General features: G+C 42.0%; 3 protein-coding genes across 6 annotated transcripts in view; all 3 read right to left on the bottom strand.

Annotated features, from left to right (window-relative positions):
- ptprsb (protein tyrosine phosphatase receptor type Sb) overlaps positions 1 to 2,377 on the bottom strand; it is a 59,188-nt gene extending 56,811 nt beyond the window's left edge. For all 4 annotated transcript variants that reach the window (XM_028426724.1, XM_028426720.1, XM_028426722.1 and 1 more), the window contains exon 1: positions 2,072 to 2,377. The gene's annotated coding sequence lies outside the window, so the exon portion shown is untranslated. The remainder of the gene's footprint in view (positions 1 to 2,071) is intronic.
- Positions 2,378 to 4,734: 2,357 nt separating this feature from the next.
- fem1a (fem-1 homolog a) lies at positions 4,735 to 8,332 on the bottom strand. The gene has a single exon (XM_028428023.1). It carries the CDS (start codon positions 8,122 to 8,124, stop codon positions 6,271 to 6,273), a length of 1,854 nt encoding a protein of 617 aa, XP_028283824.1. The 5' UTR covers positions 8,125 to 8,332; the 3' UTR covers positions 4,735 to 6,270.
- Positions 8,333 to 10,994: 2,662 nt separating this feature from the next.
- LOC114450025 (C2 calcium-dependent domain-containing protein 4C-like) lies at positions 10,995 to 13,441 on the bottom strand. The gene is made up of 3 exons (XM_028427917.1): positions 13,261 to 13,441; positions 12,092 to 12,852; positions 10,995 to 11,996 (listed from the first exon to the last, which is right to left on the bottom strand). Exons 2-3 carry the CDS (start codon positions 12,821 to 12,823, stop codon positions 11,445 to 11,447), a joined length of 1,284 nt encoding a protein of 427 aa, XP_028283718.1. The 5' UTR covers positions 12,824 to 12,852; positions 13,261 to 13,441; the 3' UTR covers positions 10,995 to 11,444.
- Positions 13,442 to 17,814: the final 4,373 nt, after the last annotated feature.

Below are 17,814 nucleotides of genomic sequence, written 5' to 3'. Positions count from 1 at the left end.
TATATACATATAGTTTAAAGTCGGCTTGATAAGTTTGAATATGTGAGGTTATACTAATATTAACTGTTGTGTCTATTGCTCAGCCCAGCTTGCTTCATTCTGCATGCTGTTCGTATATTTTTCAGCAGCCTCAGAATAAACAAGAGAAGCAGAGCAGACAAAAGCTCACTGTTTGGAAGGCTTTGAAAAGGTCAATTAATATCAATACCCAGACAACAACAAAGTTTCTGTCTGCTTGTAATACAGGTGGCTACGCTCACAGCATCAAAGTTGCATGCATTGATCTTCTCCTTCCTTCCAGCTGACTGGCGCAAAGCAAAGGTAACCGTGAGTGTACATGTTGATCCTGACAGAACCCAGTGAGGGGCATTATGCACAACACAGAAGGAGAGAGTACAGAGAGGAGCAGTTAGGGTAGGACTGCAACAAGAATCTATCTGGGAGCAAGACTTCAATAAGACGTTTGACGTGAAACCAAAGCAGCTCCACTGGGAGCATACGTCATTGAAGTCTGGATGGATCTTACAGAGGTATCTGTTTGGAAGGAGCAAAAACCCGTTGAGGTCCATGGCTGAATCCTGTGAAATGCTATTTAAGGAGCACATGCCATCACTGATTTCATAAGCTGCTGCTCCTAAGAGTTCCTAAATGAATACCTGTGGGGCCAGGCCTCCGTTAAAAGCTGGAAGAATGGAGAAGATTTGCACAGACACAAAGAGGAAATTTGCCAGTTCAGTTATCCTCCTTCACACATAATGACTTTCTCCTGTCAAAATAATGCAAATATCTAGATTCCTGTCACCGTAATGAAGTGTGTATTTTGCTGATAAACCTGAGAGTGTAGCACAAAGGAATAAAACAAAACAAAAAAAATCAGGGGATCTACTAAATAGAGGAATCCGAGCGTAAAAATGACTGATTAAAATAATTAGGGATGTGGAAATGGTCTGGAACAATAACCAGCAAATGCAAGGTGCCCAAGGGAAAATTTCCCATCTGTGTGTGAAGAGGAAGACCTCCCTCGGATTCACCACGACAGTGCGATTTTCCAGTTTACAGAGGCCACGCAGCGGAAATAAAGAAAACCTAAACAGGCATTTGGAGTTTACATCCCAAACAAGCAATAGCCCTCGGAAAATGTGTCAGGATGAATCGATGTATCATTAAATTACACTCTGCCTGCATACGGGTGAGTGGCTCTGTTAACAGCAAATCCTTCTGAGTATAATTATAGACATATGAGAGGTCTATGGACTATATGACTATATGTGAAGATGGGCTTGTTTTAAATAATGCTTTGGAGTAGCAGATGCAGCGACAGCAGCAGCCACTCTATTGTCTAGGAAACAGTCTTGCTAAATAAGTCCATCCGCTTTGCCACCTGGTGCCTTCCTCTAAAAAAAAATCATTCTAATATTAGTATAATAGCCCATATGGATTCATAATGTGTCTGTGATAGCCTCCTCCAGAGTGTTGTGAATGTCATTATGATAATGGGATTTTTTTAATTTGCTGTGCTACCACAGAAATATCAATGCAATGATAACAGGATGTGGAGTTTTCCTCTCATTTAAAAATATCCTTCTATTGGATCCATGCAGTGTATTTATTTTTCATAAGGATTTGCCTTTTTCTGTTTTTTTTTTCTAGGCTTAAAAAACCTGACTCCACACCAGACCCATTGCACCTGGAGAGTGTTTAAAGGGGCCATCAAAAAGCCACTTTAAATGAGAGTGGATGAGGAACAAAGGCTTTGCCAGTCTGCCTGGGTCCCTCATGCTGCCCAGCCAACAATGAGCAGGGGGTGAAGGGGGACGCGCACTCACAGCGCTGTCGCCAACCAGGCTGATGTGCACAACCCCGCGGTCTCCCCCTTTTAAACGCTTGAAACAAAAAAAGTCTCGAGTGATGCTGCAAAGAAGGAGGAAAAAAAACAAAGAAGCCACACAGAGATGGGGAAGCTCAGAGCTACTCTTACCTCGTTAGTTTCTAAAGCGCTATTCGACAAGTGACAATAACCAGTCTGGGTGGGGTGCACGTTAACTGAAAACGAGTGTAAGATGCTGGTTACCTTGGTAGGAAGTGCTCCGTCTTCTTTACTGTCTGGTAGATTCATGTGGGTGGATTTGCAGCTGGAAGCCTCCTTGGAAACAGCGAGGATAAATGTAATCCAGTGGCAGCGGAGCTGCACTCAGAGACAGGTCTGCCTTTGTGGAGGATGCATGCACACATCGCCGGCGTTTCCCCCACCGAAACGTCCTGGCTGTCGAACCGACCTCTCGGGAGCGCAGAGGGTCGCGGCTGCTCCTCAGCCCTTTGGTCGGGAGAGCATTGCTGGTTCGGGCGGCCTCAGATACTGCTGGTTGATGTCATTGATACTCCCTGCCTCCTTCCTTAATGCCCTCCTCCTTCCCTGCCTCCTCTCTCCTCCCCCTCCCCGCTCTCCCTATCTCTCTCTTTCTCTTTTTCTCCCTCACTCGTCCCCCTCCCCCGCCTTCACATGACGTGATGCAGGCTCACATCTCCAGCATCCGTATCCCCCATCACCCCTATTACCCCCATTACCCCTGTACCATCCACCCCATCTCCTCCAGCTCTCCCTGGATCGCTGACTGGTGCAAAAGACGCGGCTGCTGAGGCAGGTTGGTCTTGTGTGTTGGAGCCAGATTTTTTTTGTGTGTGTTCCCTGGGGGCCAAAATGAAGATAAGCACCTTGAAACCACGTAGATTCCCATAACATAGTGTCTAATTATAGCTGTTGGCAGGAGTCAGAGTCCCATATCAGCTCCCGCAGAGCAGAACTCCCACACTAAATTATAGCTGGACACTCCAAAATGTAGTAGGAAATGGGGACTCGTGGTGGGAATGTATTATTAAAACCCAACAGGTAAATAATGCAATATTTGGGGACAATAGACGCTGGGAGTTTATACTTGGTGGCCGGTTTAAATTCATCTGTTAAAATTAATATAAGTATCCCTGAGATAAATCCATGAAGGTTATATTCATGAATCCACTTTTATGGATACTTTTTGGCTTTAGTTTACACTATTAAAAAATAAGAGGTATATATATATATTTTAATACTACAAAATGAATGTTGATTAATGACCCAACTGCACTTTTCTTCCTTCACATTGTGTGCCAAACTTTAATTGTCATAATGACAAAAGATCAATAAAAATACAGTTTGGATAGACGAGTTTGTCACTTCATATTGTAGCTGAACAAACCCCTAATCAACTTATAACAATTGATTTGAATAGTTATGACAGCTTGGCCTCTATAAAGGCCTACTGGGCTCATCACACATACTACAATGTGTAAACTATTTATGTACAGGATCATGTTCTGATTATGTTCATCGTTAAAAAAATAGAAATTTGCATTAAAACTTCTATAAAATGGTACCATCCTTCATAAAGCATACACATAGGCCAAAACAGGTCACATAACATGACATCCGCCAGTAGGGCACATTCTGAGGTGTTGTTGTGTGGTGTTGGAGGCTGGCACGACACCTCAGGGTTACACTGGGGAAGATTTACTCTATCCTTTCTGCTGACCTCCATACAACACTGTGCAAACACTCAGGATCCATGATTTCCACTTCAGCTACACACTGCAAAAATACATTCCTTCGTTTTGTAATAGTCATTCTCAGAAACTCATTCTTTATGGATGACTTGATGTGGAATGTAGAAAAAGAAACAAAAAATTCACCAAGCCAATTTCTGTTCCTTTCCTTTAGCCGTTCTCATGGTGTTAAAGGAACAAAAGCAGTGTGATTGATTTTCTTTGTTGCTAGTGACATCTAGTGGGAAGTTGCTATTACTGTGATGTGATTGTGATTGTGATGCTGCATTTACATGAGGTTAGAAGTGAACACAAAAGGTTCAGGAATCCTCTCTCCTTGCATAAAATTGAATCGATTTTTTTCGAGCAAAATTGTGTCAAAAATAAGTTAAGACTTTAAGACATTAAAGGTCATTGAAAGAAGGAAATGAATGGATGCACTCAACTTGTTTTATCTGCATATGTGTTACATCTCAACATCATGATTTTATAACCATTCCCCCCTTTAGGTCAGAGGTCAGCCATAGGCGGCCTCCTGGATTAAGTCAGCGTTCAGTGTCCTGTTTAATGATACTTGAGCAGGTTGTATTCTGTGACCCTGCCATTTACCAGCTGGAGTTTCTAAAATAATGCCAACATGACACTTGACATTTACATTGCCAGATAAAGTTTTGAAAAAATGTGTAAATGTGTGAATAAAGCAGTCTATGTTGTCTCTGAGCTGTCTCTGCCAGTCACCCTGTGACCTGCCTGACTGTATAGCATTACAGTATTCCCATTTTCAGAGTTGAAGCTCGGGCAAAAGATCCCTAAAATTAGCAGGGTAAGTGCCCTGTCTCTACCACTGCCCTGCAGCAGTGACGTTAATTGCACTCTATTTTTACTTTAAGAGTGCAGGACTGAGAAAGATCATGTTTCTGTTATGCTTTATTTAAGTATCCTCAAGTTTATGTGAGTAATGGAAAGCATGTGTTTGGTGTAAAGAGCTAAAATGAGTGGACAGTGACTACTCTTTTAACTGTACACTACAAATTACTGTGTTCCCCTCCCTAAAATAAATAATTGCATACAGGCCCTGTATCTATTCCAGTTCATCTAAATATGTTTGATGATGCTGCCATTGTTGGCAATAGCACTCAAACTGAAAGTAAGACAGGAGGAAAGACAAATGTTCATTTCTCAATCAAAGGCAGCACATTCTTCACACTTCAAAGCTGAAATTACCCACACACATTCTGTTGTGATACTGAATTTTATTCAGGTATCTCCAACACACTTTTGTTCTTGAGTTATCATTGGTTAAAATGAATCACTTGAGAATGAGAAAGGCAGCGACAGTTCTGAGCCTGAATGTGAGTCATGTTGGTTTCAGAGATCCTCCTGGTGTGCATTTAACTTGGTGGTGCTTAGCACGGACAGACAAATAAAACATTCATGGTAACACAAGACAAAAAAAAGAGAGACTATTAAATATAAGACTAAGATGATGGAACAACCCTGAAGGCCATCTGCTTCATTTCTGTGAACTGCATCTGAGGTTAAAGGGAAAATTCACTCCAAAACAGAACTGACACTTTCATAAAGACACCAGCTGGCCTGTTATTCTGAAGCTGTGTCTTTGACATTAAACTGAACATCTTTGTTGTTGGTGTTAATACACAGTGAAGATGAATGCAGGCACACACTTGAGGTTCTAGATTGAAACTGCTCTTTCACACACTGGGAGAAAATAAACAAGACATTCTTAGCTTGTGAATTCAGAAGATACAAACTTACTGTCAATGACACAGCTACAATCCTTTATGCCTTATGATAGCTCTTAACCTTATCTGTTTATGCATTGGATTTCTGCTTGAAAATATGTTGCCAATTGGGATGATACAAACTGCATAGGTTATAAACTAAAGACTGAAGAGCTTCAGCCTAACAAAACCCAGAAGAGATTCTGCTCATCCTCTGTCCTCTGAAAAAATCGTTCAAGTAATGGCTCTGTAGGCTAACAAATTGTGTCGGTCTCAGAAATAGTATCATTTACTTATCCTTGTGTACCCCACTTGACATTATTACTTCTGCTTATAATTGAGAGGATGGGCTTGCTTTGCATTCTGCCACCAGTCTACAGTCAATACATTTGGCACAGTAATTTCATCACCTTCCCAGCATCATATTAACTTAGCCGATGGTAAACAAGCAGAACCTGGCAAAACACTTTTACCTGCAAGTGGTTGAGTTTCTTAAAGTTGCCAAAAACACAAAGTGGACACACGTACGTTTTCATGCATGTTATCTGGCTACTTTGATCAGATGCTGCGTATCAATGATACTAAACTCCATCTCTCATACAGTTTAGCCACCAGCAAACCCACACAAGCACCGTCATTTTGTAACTCTTATTTTTTTTCAGTGGGAGAAACAAATAAAGGATGCCTTGAAGCCTCTGTAAAGTTTCACCCAGCATTAAAAATAGTAGTAGAAAGCAACAAAAGTCTCTGTGACTTAAAGTTGGAATTAAGTGGAAGCTGACCAAATCTCAGCCAGAGATTTAAACCCAGAGGCTTGATGTTTATTGCTTAGATCTGACGCAAGGTTGGTGCAGCCAGGAGTGGAGCAAAAGTCTAAAGACATAAAGAATGGTGTGGAGTAAAAGGAGGGAAGGAGCAGGAAGAGTAGTGCAGGGGTGCGTCTGATGGGAAGTCAGTGCAGCTCTATGAAGGCCTCCATCTCCTCAGAGATGAGTCCCCTGTAGGGCAGTCTGTGCTTTTCAATAGCACGTGCTGCCAGGCACTGAAGGGTGATGTAGTTCAGTGGGTAGAGGGCCGGGTGCCCACTGCTGTGCTCATCCAACAGCTCGTAGGCCGTCTTCCTCTGTGCATTTGTTGCATCAAAGTGAGCCCCAGCCTTCATTAGTAAAGCCATAATCTCTGGACAACCATTGCTAGCAGCGATGTGCAGCGGCGTGTTGTTCTCACAGTCACGTGAATCTACATCTGCGCCACACTCCAGGAGCAGTGCTGCCACCGCCTGGGAGGGAAAGCGGCCGACTGGGTAGCGGCCAACAGATGTGGTTTCTTTATCTACAGCCATGTGGAGAGGAGTGAACCCGCAGCGACCCCGAGGATTCAGCTTGAGTAAACGGTACACTGTGTGCTTCTTCTGGTGCTCCTGCTCTGGGCTGCACTCCAGCTTCTCCAGCAGAAAGATGAGGTGGAGGATAATGGAGAGGGCCTTGGTGAACTGAGGAGCTTCTGGAGGATTATCTCTCTGTGCAACAGCTCTCTCTACCTCTCTGACGCTTTTCCCCAGCACAGTCATTAGATCATGGAAGGTGATGCGTGTTGACAGTGTGCCTTTGGCCCTGTCCTGAAGAACAAAAGAGAAGAGCTCTGCAAAGGACAGGAAACTGGAGGCTGTCATGGGACTGAGAGGGTCCAAGTTACTTTGCTGCATGTCTAAAGCATATTTCCATAGACTGATGCAGCGTTCAAAGTTGCCCGAGTCAGCATACACTGCTCCTCTGTAACGGATGTAATAAGAGGTGTCTGGATGGGAAGGCCCCAGGATCCGCTCACGAACCAACAAAGCCTGCATCCTCATTTCATCAGGGTCTGTGATCAGAGCTTCAAGCTCCTCTGCAGTGTTGACCTCCTGTGCACAACCATATGCAGGTATCGGTGGACCAGGTGGAGGCTTGGCCAGGGACCCAGCTTTGTCCCCTGGCTGCCTCAGCTCCATAGCCCTTCTCCAATACCTCATTGCCCCCAACAGATCACGCTTTTTGTCCACAAATGTAGCCCCAAGGAGTTCAAGTGCATCTACACGTTCCTCCCTAGAAGTGCGAGGCTGGTGGGCGAGATACTCCACAATGTTGGTGTGACCTGTGACACTTGCAGCTAGGAGAGGGGTCATTCCATATCCATCTCTCTCCATGCGGGCATTGCACTTAAGTAGCATCTTCATGATGTCCAGACTACCTGACTCAGCACAGTCATGAAGGGCAGTGTTTCCTTTCACACTTTTTCGATTGACATCAGCACCACGGTCCAAGAGGAACTTGGCGATCTCCTTGTGGCCCTTGTAACAAGAGATCATGAGGCAGGTGTGGCCGTGGCGGTTAGCGACCTCCATGTCGGCTCTGTGTTCCACCAGGTATCGGACGATCTCCAGGTGACCATCAAAGCAGGCAGCACGAAGCGGCGTTGAGTTAGTTAGTGTTGCGTTGTTAACGGAGGCACCATGTTTCAGTAGCGTCTTTACTACGGGGAGGTGACCGGCTGCCGAAGCAGCCCACAGCGGCGGAGCCCCTTCGATGGTCTCGCCGTCAAAGTTAACCGAACCCCCGAGTTCAACATTAGCTTTACAATGTTCAACTAGATAATCTACTACCTCCAAGTGTCCGTAACGAGAAGCTATCAACAGAGGAGTGCCTCCCTGTGTCTTCTCCTCGGCTAAAGCCTCCAGCTCCTCAGGAGTTTTGTTGCTCAGCAACTTCTGGATAAGTTTCAGCTTACCATCTCTGGCCGCGTTGAAAACCGCCGTTGATATATCCATTTTACAGGCTCTGAGCTGCCGCACTGGACACCAACCCCATAACCACTCGTTTATGGAAAACAGTTGCGTCTGGTTTTAAATAGCAGAGCGCAGGAATCTGAGTTTGGACTCGCTTTCTAGCTCACATCTTTCTGCCATTTTGAGGGTGCTGTCAAGATGGCGTTTGTGTTGTTTGACAGGTCTATGTTTACGATTTCACTGATGCATTGTGGGAAACGTCGTTTTAATACAAATTCAACATCCAAGAAGAGGAGGCGTTGTGTCGACAATGAACCTCATTTCCCATGATACATGTGAGTTTAAAATCCTACTAACTGATGGGTTCGTTTGTTATGGCTATTTGGAGCTAATAGGACGTACTGTATCCAATAGACATACAGTAGCAGTTCATAGGCGGTTCACAAATCGAGCACACCCAACAGGAATGAAAGTATCAAGAGGTAAACTGGATTCCATCAGAGAAGGCTTTGCATAATGTAAGTTGTTTACGAATATGCACACTGGAAAGTCACAGTGTTGTCAGTTCCATATATGTATTGTTTGTGTTTATGTGGCAAGAGCCTTGTAAAATATATTATTGATACACTGCCATATAATTATGTAGGGTTAACTTCATTAAATGTATATAAAGTTGTGTTATCCCAGACTTACATGACTTGCTAAATTAAGTGTTGGGATAGCCTATTCGTACACGTTTATAAAAACAACATAGCCCAAAGGTAATGGCTGAGTAAAGCTAAAAATTGCATGGTTGGATTAATTATAGAATCCTTCTATAGCTAACAAGCACATTTAAACAGTAAATATACATGAAAAAAGCAGGAAACCCAAGCTCACATTGCACTCTACACCTACACAAGGACAGAGGCCAGAATATTGACTTTAAGACTGACATGCATAAATGTGTGCATTACTGTCCTGTGCTCCACAGAATGAAAGCTCCACTTCATATTTATGCATGAGTTCAATGTGCACAATGTACAGCAACTGTTGAGGAGAGTTGAGCTCAATCAATAAAGAACTGTCAATAAAATTCAAAAGCAGTAAATGTGATGGGTGATTGTTAAGGCAGAGGCATATGGTAAAATGAGAAAGGAATTACAGAAAGATTCTTTACACACAGGTTTAAAGTTAATGACTTTTGTGTACAGGACTGTCTGAGAAAATGGACAGCAGAATGTTGTTGAATGATTTAAGCATTCCACTTCGTCACCATGCTGTAAGAAGGCGCCTTTAAGACTCAGGTGGTGGATGACTGCACAATACCTTCTGCTGATTTGCAAGTGTTTCAGATGAGGCATGTTGACCCCAAGTAACAGATAATCCTACTTTATTCTGAAGCATTTAAAATTAAATATAAAAAATGTAAAACTAAGAATTATGTATTCTCTTGATGTGGTGATTTGCCTTATGTTTATTTAAAGATGTCTTCTCAAGCCTGGGAACATTATAAGGATGTTGCACCAGAAATAAAATGACAGACAGCATGTCTTGAATATATTTAGCATTTAAATATGAGTAAAAAAAATAACAGCTTAAAATGCTGTATGCTAATAATTACAGTACTAAATGACTGACTAACATACGGACTACAGCAAAGCTATATAAATTCACTGATATTTTGGTTTCCAATCTATTCCCCAGTGTCAGATTTATTAGTCATGATGAATCAGATTTGGATTCAGATGACAGTGTGACAATGTTTTCCAGGAAACTCTGTCCTCTTTAAAGTAGCTCTCAGATAGTGATTGAGAGAATAAAAGCCCAATCTGCTTTCTATTGTGTTGATTATGACTGCTTTTTGGTGTTATTAGACCTTTATCAATCTTCCACTTCCCAGTAATGTGCCTTACTAAATTTTACAGAGGAGAAATGATTGCCTAATTTTCCTTCACCAGTTTTATCTCTTTGCCTTGGAGTCTGATGGAAATGAATCTTCTTTAAGCTCGCAGATAACTGTGTCCCACATGGGTGCTTGTAGAGACTTATTTTAGAACTTTTAAGTATGACCCACCGACATTAGCCTGAGAGTGTGTTTACATGTTTTAATGAAATCTATTTTTCTTCTCTTCTCAGAGTCAGAAGTGCCTTCTCCTGATGTGATGGGCAAAGGACAGGAGACAGCTACGGTATGTCAGTAGTTAATTAAAATATGACGAAAAAGGGTTGTGATGTTTGATTTTTAATCAATTTTAAGGGCTCACTAGGATGTCATTCTTCTGTTTCACCAGCAGAGGAGGTGTAGGATCCACTTGGATAATGTTCTGTATTTCTCAGTGGGACCATATGCCTGACAAATATAGTCTGTATTCTTTATTTGCTTTTAGCCAACTGCATCAGCACAAATACATTTATATTTACCAACACATAAATCAAGATATAGCCCTACTATATCGACAAATTACTTCCATAGCGGGACAGTGTGTGTGTGAACATTTGCCTCAGAAGAGCAATTGAGCCACAATTCTACCTCCTGCCGTCCTTAATAACCATTTAAAACTCACTGGAGAGCAGCCAGAATAGGAAACGTGCTTTTAAAATTAAACAGGGAGTTTGAATGCACAGAGACAATATTGCGTGCAGAGCACCGCGATTAAAAGCCTCGCAAATGACACCCAGCCTGCGCCTGTCTCAGAGGACCCAGCCTTGGAGTTGTTTGCAAAAATGGAAAGCTTGCAGGAGCAGAAGAGGCTTTATAATCATTTCATGGGCTTTTTTTTATCCTGAGGAATTATTAGAAGAAAAAACTACAGAGAAGAGCTGCAAAAAACACCATGAGTTTAGTGTTTTTATTCAAGTTCAAAAGCAGAACACACACAAGCAATCATATTAACATTACATCCACCAGCAATTCAATTTTAATCCCCAAATATAAATTCTTTAAGTACACGCAGGCATTATTAATGTCCACAAAAACTCATATCACTGCAATTTTACAAAAATACAGCTCCAAGTCAAACAAGATCATCATTGAAGAACAGCTGATATAATACTGAGCCACATCACAATGCTCATCAGAGAGGGTAACTGCTCTCAATACTTGAAGTGAAACACAAACCGGGACCACAGCTCCACTGTTCACACTGCTCATTAACTTGTAAGCATGTTAAGATGAGCAGTTTTTCTTTAAACTAGAGATGGCAACTTGATGTGAATTCTACAGAGGCTTTGATTTTGTTGCTCAGATGTACATAACACAGTGTGCATGATACAGCTCCCTGGTCATCTGTATGCTTTCTCCAGTATTCAGCCGATCTGTGAATGAAAAGGGAAAGGGAGCAAGGGAGAGAGGAGCTGCCTTCCTCATGGACAGGGGCTCCCTAGAGGCCTGAGAGCAACTCACGGAGCAGCACCTCCCTTTCTCCTAGAAGCACATCTCTTTTCAGACTGGTGCCTTTGTTCACTACCTTTATCTTCATGGCCAGGCTCTTTACTTCTGCCTGGTTCAGCGAGTCAAAAAAAAAGTCTTCGTTGAATACTGGATTCCTGCTATTCTTGATGATGGTGCTTCTTTGTTTCTGCTGCTTACCAGGGTTCAGGTAGAGTGCTACGCAGCAGTTGATGCTCTTAAGGTCCGTCTGCTTGTTGTAAAGGGCTTCAGCTGTGAGCACGCGCACCCTCAGCCGAGCGGCCTCTGGGTCATAGTGAGTACTCAGCCTCAGTGTCCCCCCCTTGCGGAGGTTGATGGTGTGTTCGCGCTGCAGGAGGTCCGACGCAGCGCCCCTTGAGCCGCTGCTTTTACATCCACGGAAAGCAGGAGAGGGAGGGCAGCGCATACGCCGACGCTGCATGTTAGGGCTGTTGTCTGCTGAGCTGCATTCATCAGTGGAGAGTGAACTGTGGCGTGCCAGGGAGCGTTTGGCACGCGACACCTAGATGGAGAGAGTAAAACATAGTAAACATACAGAAAGAAGCTTAAAAACCCCCTCTTACTCTGTGTATAATGTGTAGAAGCAGAACCTCTCACCTTTGCCTGTGTCTCCTGGGTAATGGAGCGAAGAAGAGAGGCAGATCGGGATAGGAGGGGGGAGTTAAAGGGGGATGACTCAGCTGAGGAGCAGGTGTCACTCTCCCCACCACTAAAATAACGGTAAGGCTTTGGGTCTGCTGGGGCCAACAGCGTCCCCCCTTGGGACCGCCTCTGGGAGTTTGGAGAGGTGAGAGGGCTGCTGGGGTCGCTGTGGAACAGGCTCTCTTTGCGTCTGGTATGAGGAGACTCCACCAGGGTGGAAAAGCCATAGGAAGTCTGAGCCTTGGGGACATATGGCAGAGACATTGCAGTCTGCGACTGGGGGTCAGCATTGGTGTTGACATCAACATTGATCCTGTCTGCAGATCCAGCAGTGGGCTCGTCAGCGCTCTCTATCTGGATGATGTGACGGTTGGCTGACTTCTGGAGATTGCGGGAGAAGAGGCGAGGGCTGCAGGGGTTCTTGCTGCTCCGAGCTCTGGGGCTTTGGCTGCAGATGGCATGGTCAGAGGAGGAAGGTCTCAGGGTGGAGGAGTGGGGAGGTTCAGGAGTGAGAGATTCTTCAGGTGGGCAACAGATAAGTTTGGGTGGGATAAAGAAATCAGGGATCTTTTCTGGAGTGAGTACATTGGCGTAAACAGAGACGGGAATGGCCTCCACTGTCTGCGGGGGCTGGGATTGTGTCCCACTGCTTTCCACAGAGCTGCGGAGCTTCTCCAGTAACCACATGCCCACTCAGACGCCTCAGCCCACAGTTTCTAAGAGAAGAGAGATAAACAGACAAAATCAGCAGAATAACATTTTATTGTTGAGGGTTAAATGTTTTTCTCCTTAAAAGACAGATATTAACCTGTGCTACCCTTCACACCTCAGTACAGAACTTTCACCCAATAAACGAAAATATTATTTAAAACCATACAAATAAAATACGATATAATAAAATAAGTTAATAAATCAGAACTGTTAAATTTACACGTGCGCCACTAATTGAATTGAATCGAAAATTACGCATTTTCCCCAAATGTATGTACACAAATGTATTAATAAATACATTTCTAATAAAATATCTGAAATTAATAATCAAAGACGAGTCTGAATAACTTTTCTCCTGAAACAAAGCTTCGTTAAGTAGGGTTTCTTCGCTCACTGACATCGAGTATACCCACCTGTTGTCTCTGTAACTCTTTTCCTTCCAAATGGATCGCTGCCGTGCGCTCGTCCGCAGCCTCTCCAAGCGCTCCGTGCGTAAAAGGTATTTTCCAAGTCCAAGTGTGATCCACAATGCCTGTCAGTGGGGAGAGGGCTGCTAGATCAGGCACTCTCGTTTTATACGAAGAGGTCTCTGACTTGTGAGCCAATGAGCAGGTTGTGGAACCTTCCCATGATATTTACCATGAAACTATTCCCCGCGCAGGCACGAGGGGGACTCATTTAAAAACCTCGGCTTCAATCACCCACAAACTGATGCATATTATGTGGGCTTCTTATCTCACTGCCTCAGTGATTTCTTCTTCTTTATTTGAGAGAGAGAGAGAGAGAGAACGTCACTGTGATTGCATTTCACGTGAGTGCTTTTCTCTTGTGTTGCACCATGCATGCGCTCTACATGCACAGACGCCCTAATTGGACTTCCTGGTGGCAAAGTATGGAGCGACAATATGTTCTGTGCTTATCCACCATCTGAAGTCATTTATAAACATGCAACAGAGATCTTTTGTCTTTATGCATACAAGAAACTGTAAACACACATAAGCAGAGTTCCACTGAGGTGAATTATTACACGTTTAAAACTATAAACTGTTTCTTTCAATGGAAAAGCCTGTTAATCACAAAGCCCACACATTATGTGGCTGTAAAGTCCAGTTGGATTGTGGAATATTTTATTAAGACCCCACTGTTTGTCCCTAAATCTTCCCTTGGATATGCTGCTGAGTTTGATATACTGCCATGTGTCCCACATTGAGCCCTTAGATCCACAGACAGTCTGCAGCTCTCTGTACCCAAAACTATGACAAAGACCTGCCTTCTGCAGTTTGGAGGGAGATTCTGGAACAGTTTGCCTGTTGATCTGAAGACCACACATCAAAGGAAAAACTTTTTAAACTCTTTGGTGCATTTTAGCATATTCTGGTCATTTTTAAAACCAAATGATAAATCACTTAATCAAGAAAATAATAGGCAGATCCATCTAAATTAATCTTGGTTACAGCCTTCTACCATTTTAGCTCTAACCTTATTTTGTCAGTGTATCAGTTTTGCACTTGTGCCACACATTTTTAATTATTATTATTTATATTAGTTAGAAGCTGATATTATGGTTATGTATAAATGGAAGCATGGAATGAATGATGAAACAGAGCCTAGCAGTCTCTTTTTTATTTTTCCAATCATACCATAAAAAGTACCAAAATATGCCTAGATAGAAGATCTGATCATAAATATTTAAAAAAATATATTTTTACAGACTTTTGTAGTCTGTTAGTCTTTATTTTTATGCAAGAACTCCTTAAAGAGACAAATTATTTGGTTTAAAGACAATGAAAAACCTGAGCAAAGTAAAAAGTGATGAATTGTCTTTGTCTTCAATCTGAGCCAGTTTTTGCATTCAACCCACAGAGTCTTTTGCCAGGTGTTAAACATGGAGGTGGATCTGTCATGGTATGAGCAGCCATCTCGTAGGAGTCATTTGGACCAGTCAATGTTCTGCAGGGTTTTAAAAATGGCCAACAAATGTGCGGCCATCCTCGAAGGTTGTTTGAGCCCTCCCATGATACTAATATTTCATGTTTACTATCCCCCACACCTTTCTGAATGGTTGCATAATTTTCATTTAATCTTCATGTTTACTAAACTCTGCGCATAATTACTTATTGAGACATGCATGTTAGAAAAAAAACAGGAATGTGTTTGTATAGCTCAACACAGCTGTTGCTGTTGCTCATTTTCATCCAGATGTTAGTTTCCTTCTGTGAAAGCATGCTCACTTATCGTTGTGGTTTGAGTCTGATCTGCTTGGCTGGATTCTTTTGCTAGATACACAGTGTGTATGTGGGCAGCCCTTGTGTTTTCCACAGCATAGCTACATGGCAGATACAGTATGTTTGGTTTGTATTTTATCTAGTATTTAAATGTGTTTTTCTTATTGATGTGCAGGTTTTATTGTGTCAGAATTGCATATGAAAATGTGCAATTATGATGAGTTATGATGAAAAAAATGTTTTGTGAACATAGAAATAAACATGGAATCTGTAGTATGAATGTTGTTTCTGAGCTTTTGGTGAGAGGGAACATTTCCCCTGAGCGTACAGACACTGGAAGTTGTTTTAGGGAACAAAACTCCTTGAGGAAACTCCAAACAGAATGTTGGGTAGAAAGATGTCAGCGGATGTGATAAAATGGTGGAGGTGGGTCACAAAGATCCACAGCTCTTAAAGGTCAACTGAATGACTGCAGAGAGAGAGAGAGAGCACTTATAAACCTTGACAGCTCATGAGTGGTTAGCTGAGGTTACTTATGTTGGTTGTGATTGATGAAAGATAAGCTGGCGGAGCTCAACGATAGTGGGAAATTCGAGACTTTTCCATCAAACATTCTCAAAACTTTAGTGCACACCAAGATTTTCTGTCTCATTGTGCATTTCATTTGGTCCAGATTTCACCAAAATCAACATCTACCACAGATATAAGCAGCCAAACATTCTAAGATTTCATTTGTTGTCGTTTTGCTTTGATACGCCTGCAGACAGTAAAACAGAAAGACATGGAGGAGATGACATTAATCAGCTGGAATCATTGCAGTTATGTGTACGGACAATTTATCTAGAATCACTGCAATGTAGACAATTTATATATCAATACTAAGATGCAGCATTAGAGCAGGTGTGTGAACCTGGTGGACAAATACTGCTGCCAGCAGTGGCTCCACAAAGAAATAAATAAAGGTTCAGAAATAATTATGCAAATGCACATTTTTTTCCTGAAAGAAGACTATAGTCAATTATAGATTAGTGATGAGCCATTACATTTGTACATTGAAGGTGTGATTCATCCCCTGGACCAGCAACCCATTTAGACATTCAGCCAGTCAATTTGATATAAACACCTTGTTTTGAGTAGAGAAATTTACAGTAACCAAAGTACAGTATACAAAAAAGTATATGTCATACATACTAGTTATGGCTGAAAAAGGAATTGGTTTATCAAAAATGTCCCCAAAAACAAACAAACAAACAACACTCCATAACTTAAATAACATATAACTTTGCTGAGGATCAAACAGGCTCCTTACTCACACTTCCATCTTAAATGTTCCCTAATTCGGTTCCTCTCCATAAAGCTCACTGAGATGCCACACACACATTCACACATTTACAGATATAGTTGAAAGGAGTCTGTCCAGATCAACTCTTGAATACAGCACAGAGACAAAAATAAGCTAAACCAATATTCTGCAGCTAAATAGAAGCACAGAAGCTAAGTTAGCAGAAACACAGAGACCAGAGATCTCCATTGATCTTGCATCTGTTTTCCTCTGGCATTTCTTGACAACAAGTGTAAGCTGATCTGATATTCACTCTTGTTCTTCTTTTCTTTGTTTCCTCAGACAATATTATTTTTGGTTTCTCCACCAACCCTGCTGCAGTTTCTTAGAGAATAGTAGCTCCATCCTGCTGTTAGCTGCCATCTAATGTTATATTATTAGCTGGCTATACTGACGTGTGCCTGATGTAGCTTGAAACTACATAATACATAAATGCACACTAGTTGGTCATGGTTGAATATTTGAAGTATCCTTTTATGTGTTGCATGTTTTTGGGGTTTCAACCACTTCAAAAGAGAGGACTAGAAGAGCATGATGTGTGCTGTATAAGGTAAGGTGTATATAAGGTTAACTTATACTGGTTTCTGATTATGAAGTGGCTTAAATATAGGACATCAACACAAAGTCATTGCACTGGCTCCCAATTCCTTTTCGCATTGATTTTAAAATTCTCTTATTTGTTTTTAAATCCCTTCATGGTCTCGCCCCTCAGTACATGTCTGACATGCTCCAGCCCCACTGCCCTGCTCGCTCTCTAAGGTCAGCCGACCAGTCTCTCCTGGTCGTCGCAAAAACACAGAGAAAACGCAGGGGGGACCGTTCCTTCTCTGTCGCAGGTCCGAAACTGTGGAACAAACTGCCTTTGCACCTTAGACAGATTGATTCTTTTATGGTTTTTAAGTCATCACTTAAAACATATCTTTTTACTCTGGCTTTTAACTCTGTTTGAGTTGTTGACTTTTACTTGTTTTATTGTTCTTACCCCCGACTGGTGCTTTTATTGTATGGTTTTATATTCCTATGTTTTATCAAACTTATTTTATAATTTATTTTATTTCATTTTATTCTATTTTATTAGTCAATTATTCTACGCTTGGTAGGCTGTGTACAGCACTTTGGCTGACCCTGTTGTCTTTTAAAAGGTGCTCTATAAATAAAGATGGATTGGATTGGATTGGAACTGCACATAAACTATCATCACCATGTATACATAAACATAAATACCCATGTTTCTCATGTTTCAACACCATTTAATCAATAAGATCAAAACCAGGCATCTGTAATCTGGATACTAAAGCTCATTTAAACACACAGTCTTTCTCTGCAAAGATTTCTCTTAAAGTGATACTGTGTCTTTTTTCCCTTTAAAATAATGCGTACCCCTCCATAGCCTGAGCAGG

The sequence above is a fragment of the Parambassis ranga genome, chromosome 17 (genome assembly GCF_900634625.1).
Source record: "Parambassis ranga chromosome 17, fParRan2.1, whole genome shotgun sequence".
NCBI classification, from domain to species: domain Eukaryota; kingdom Metazoa; phylum Chordata; class Actinopteri; family Ambassidae; genus Parambassis; species Parambassis ranga.
The sequence above is the reverse complement of the archived record's forward strand: the minus strand, read 5'-3'. Positions and strand labels throughout refer to the sequence as shown.

What these genes read in the sequence shown, in the direction of transcription:
- LOC114450025 (XM_028427917.1), bottom strand. Translation starts at nt 12,823, where the DNA reads ATGTGGTTACTGGAGAAGCTCCGCAGCTCTGTGGAAAGCAGTGGGACA. An exon ending in CCCAGGAGACACAGGCAAAG is followed by an intron (nt 11,997 to 12,091) that starts GTGAGAGGTTCT and finishes CTCTCCATCTAG; the next exon opens with GTGTCGCGTGCCAAACGCTC.
- fem1a (XM_028428023.1), bottom strand. Translation starts at nt 8,124, where the DNA reads ATGGATATATCAACGGCGGTTTTCAACGCGGCCAGAGATGGTAAGCTG.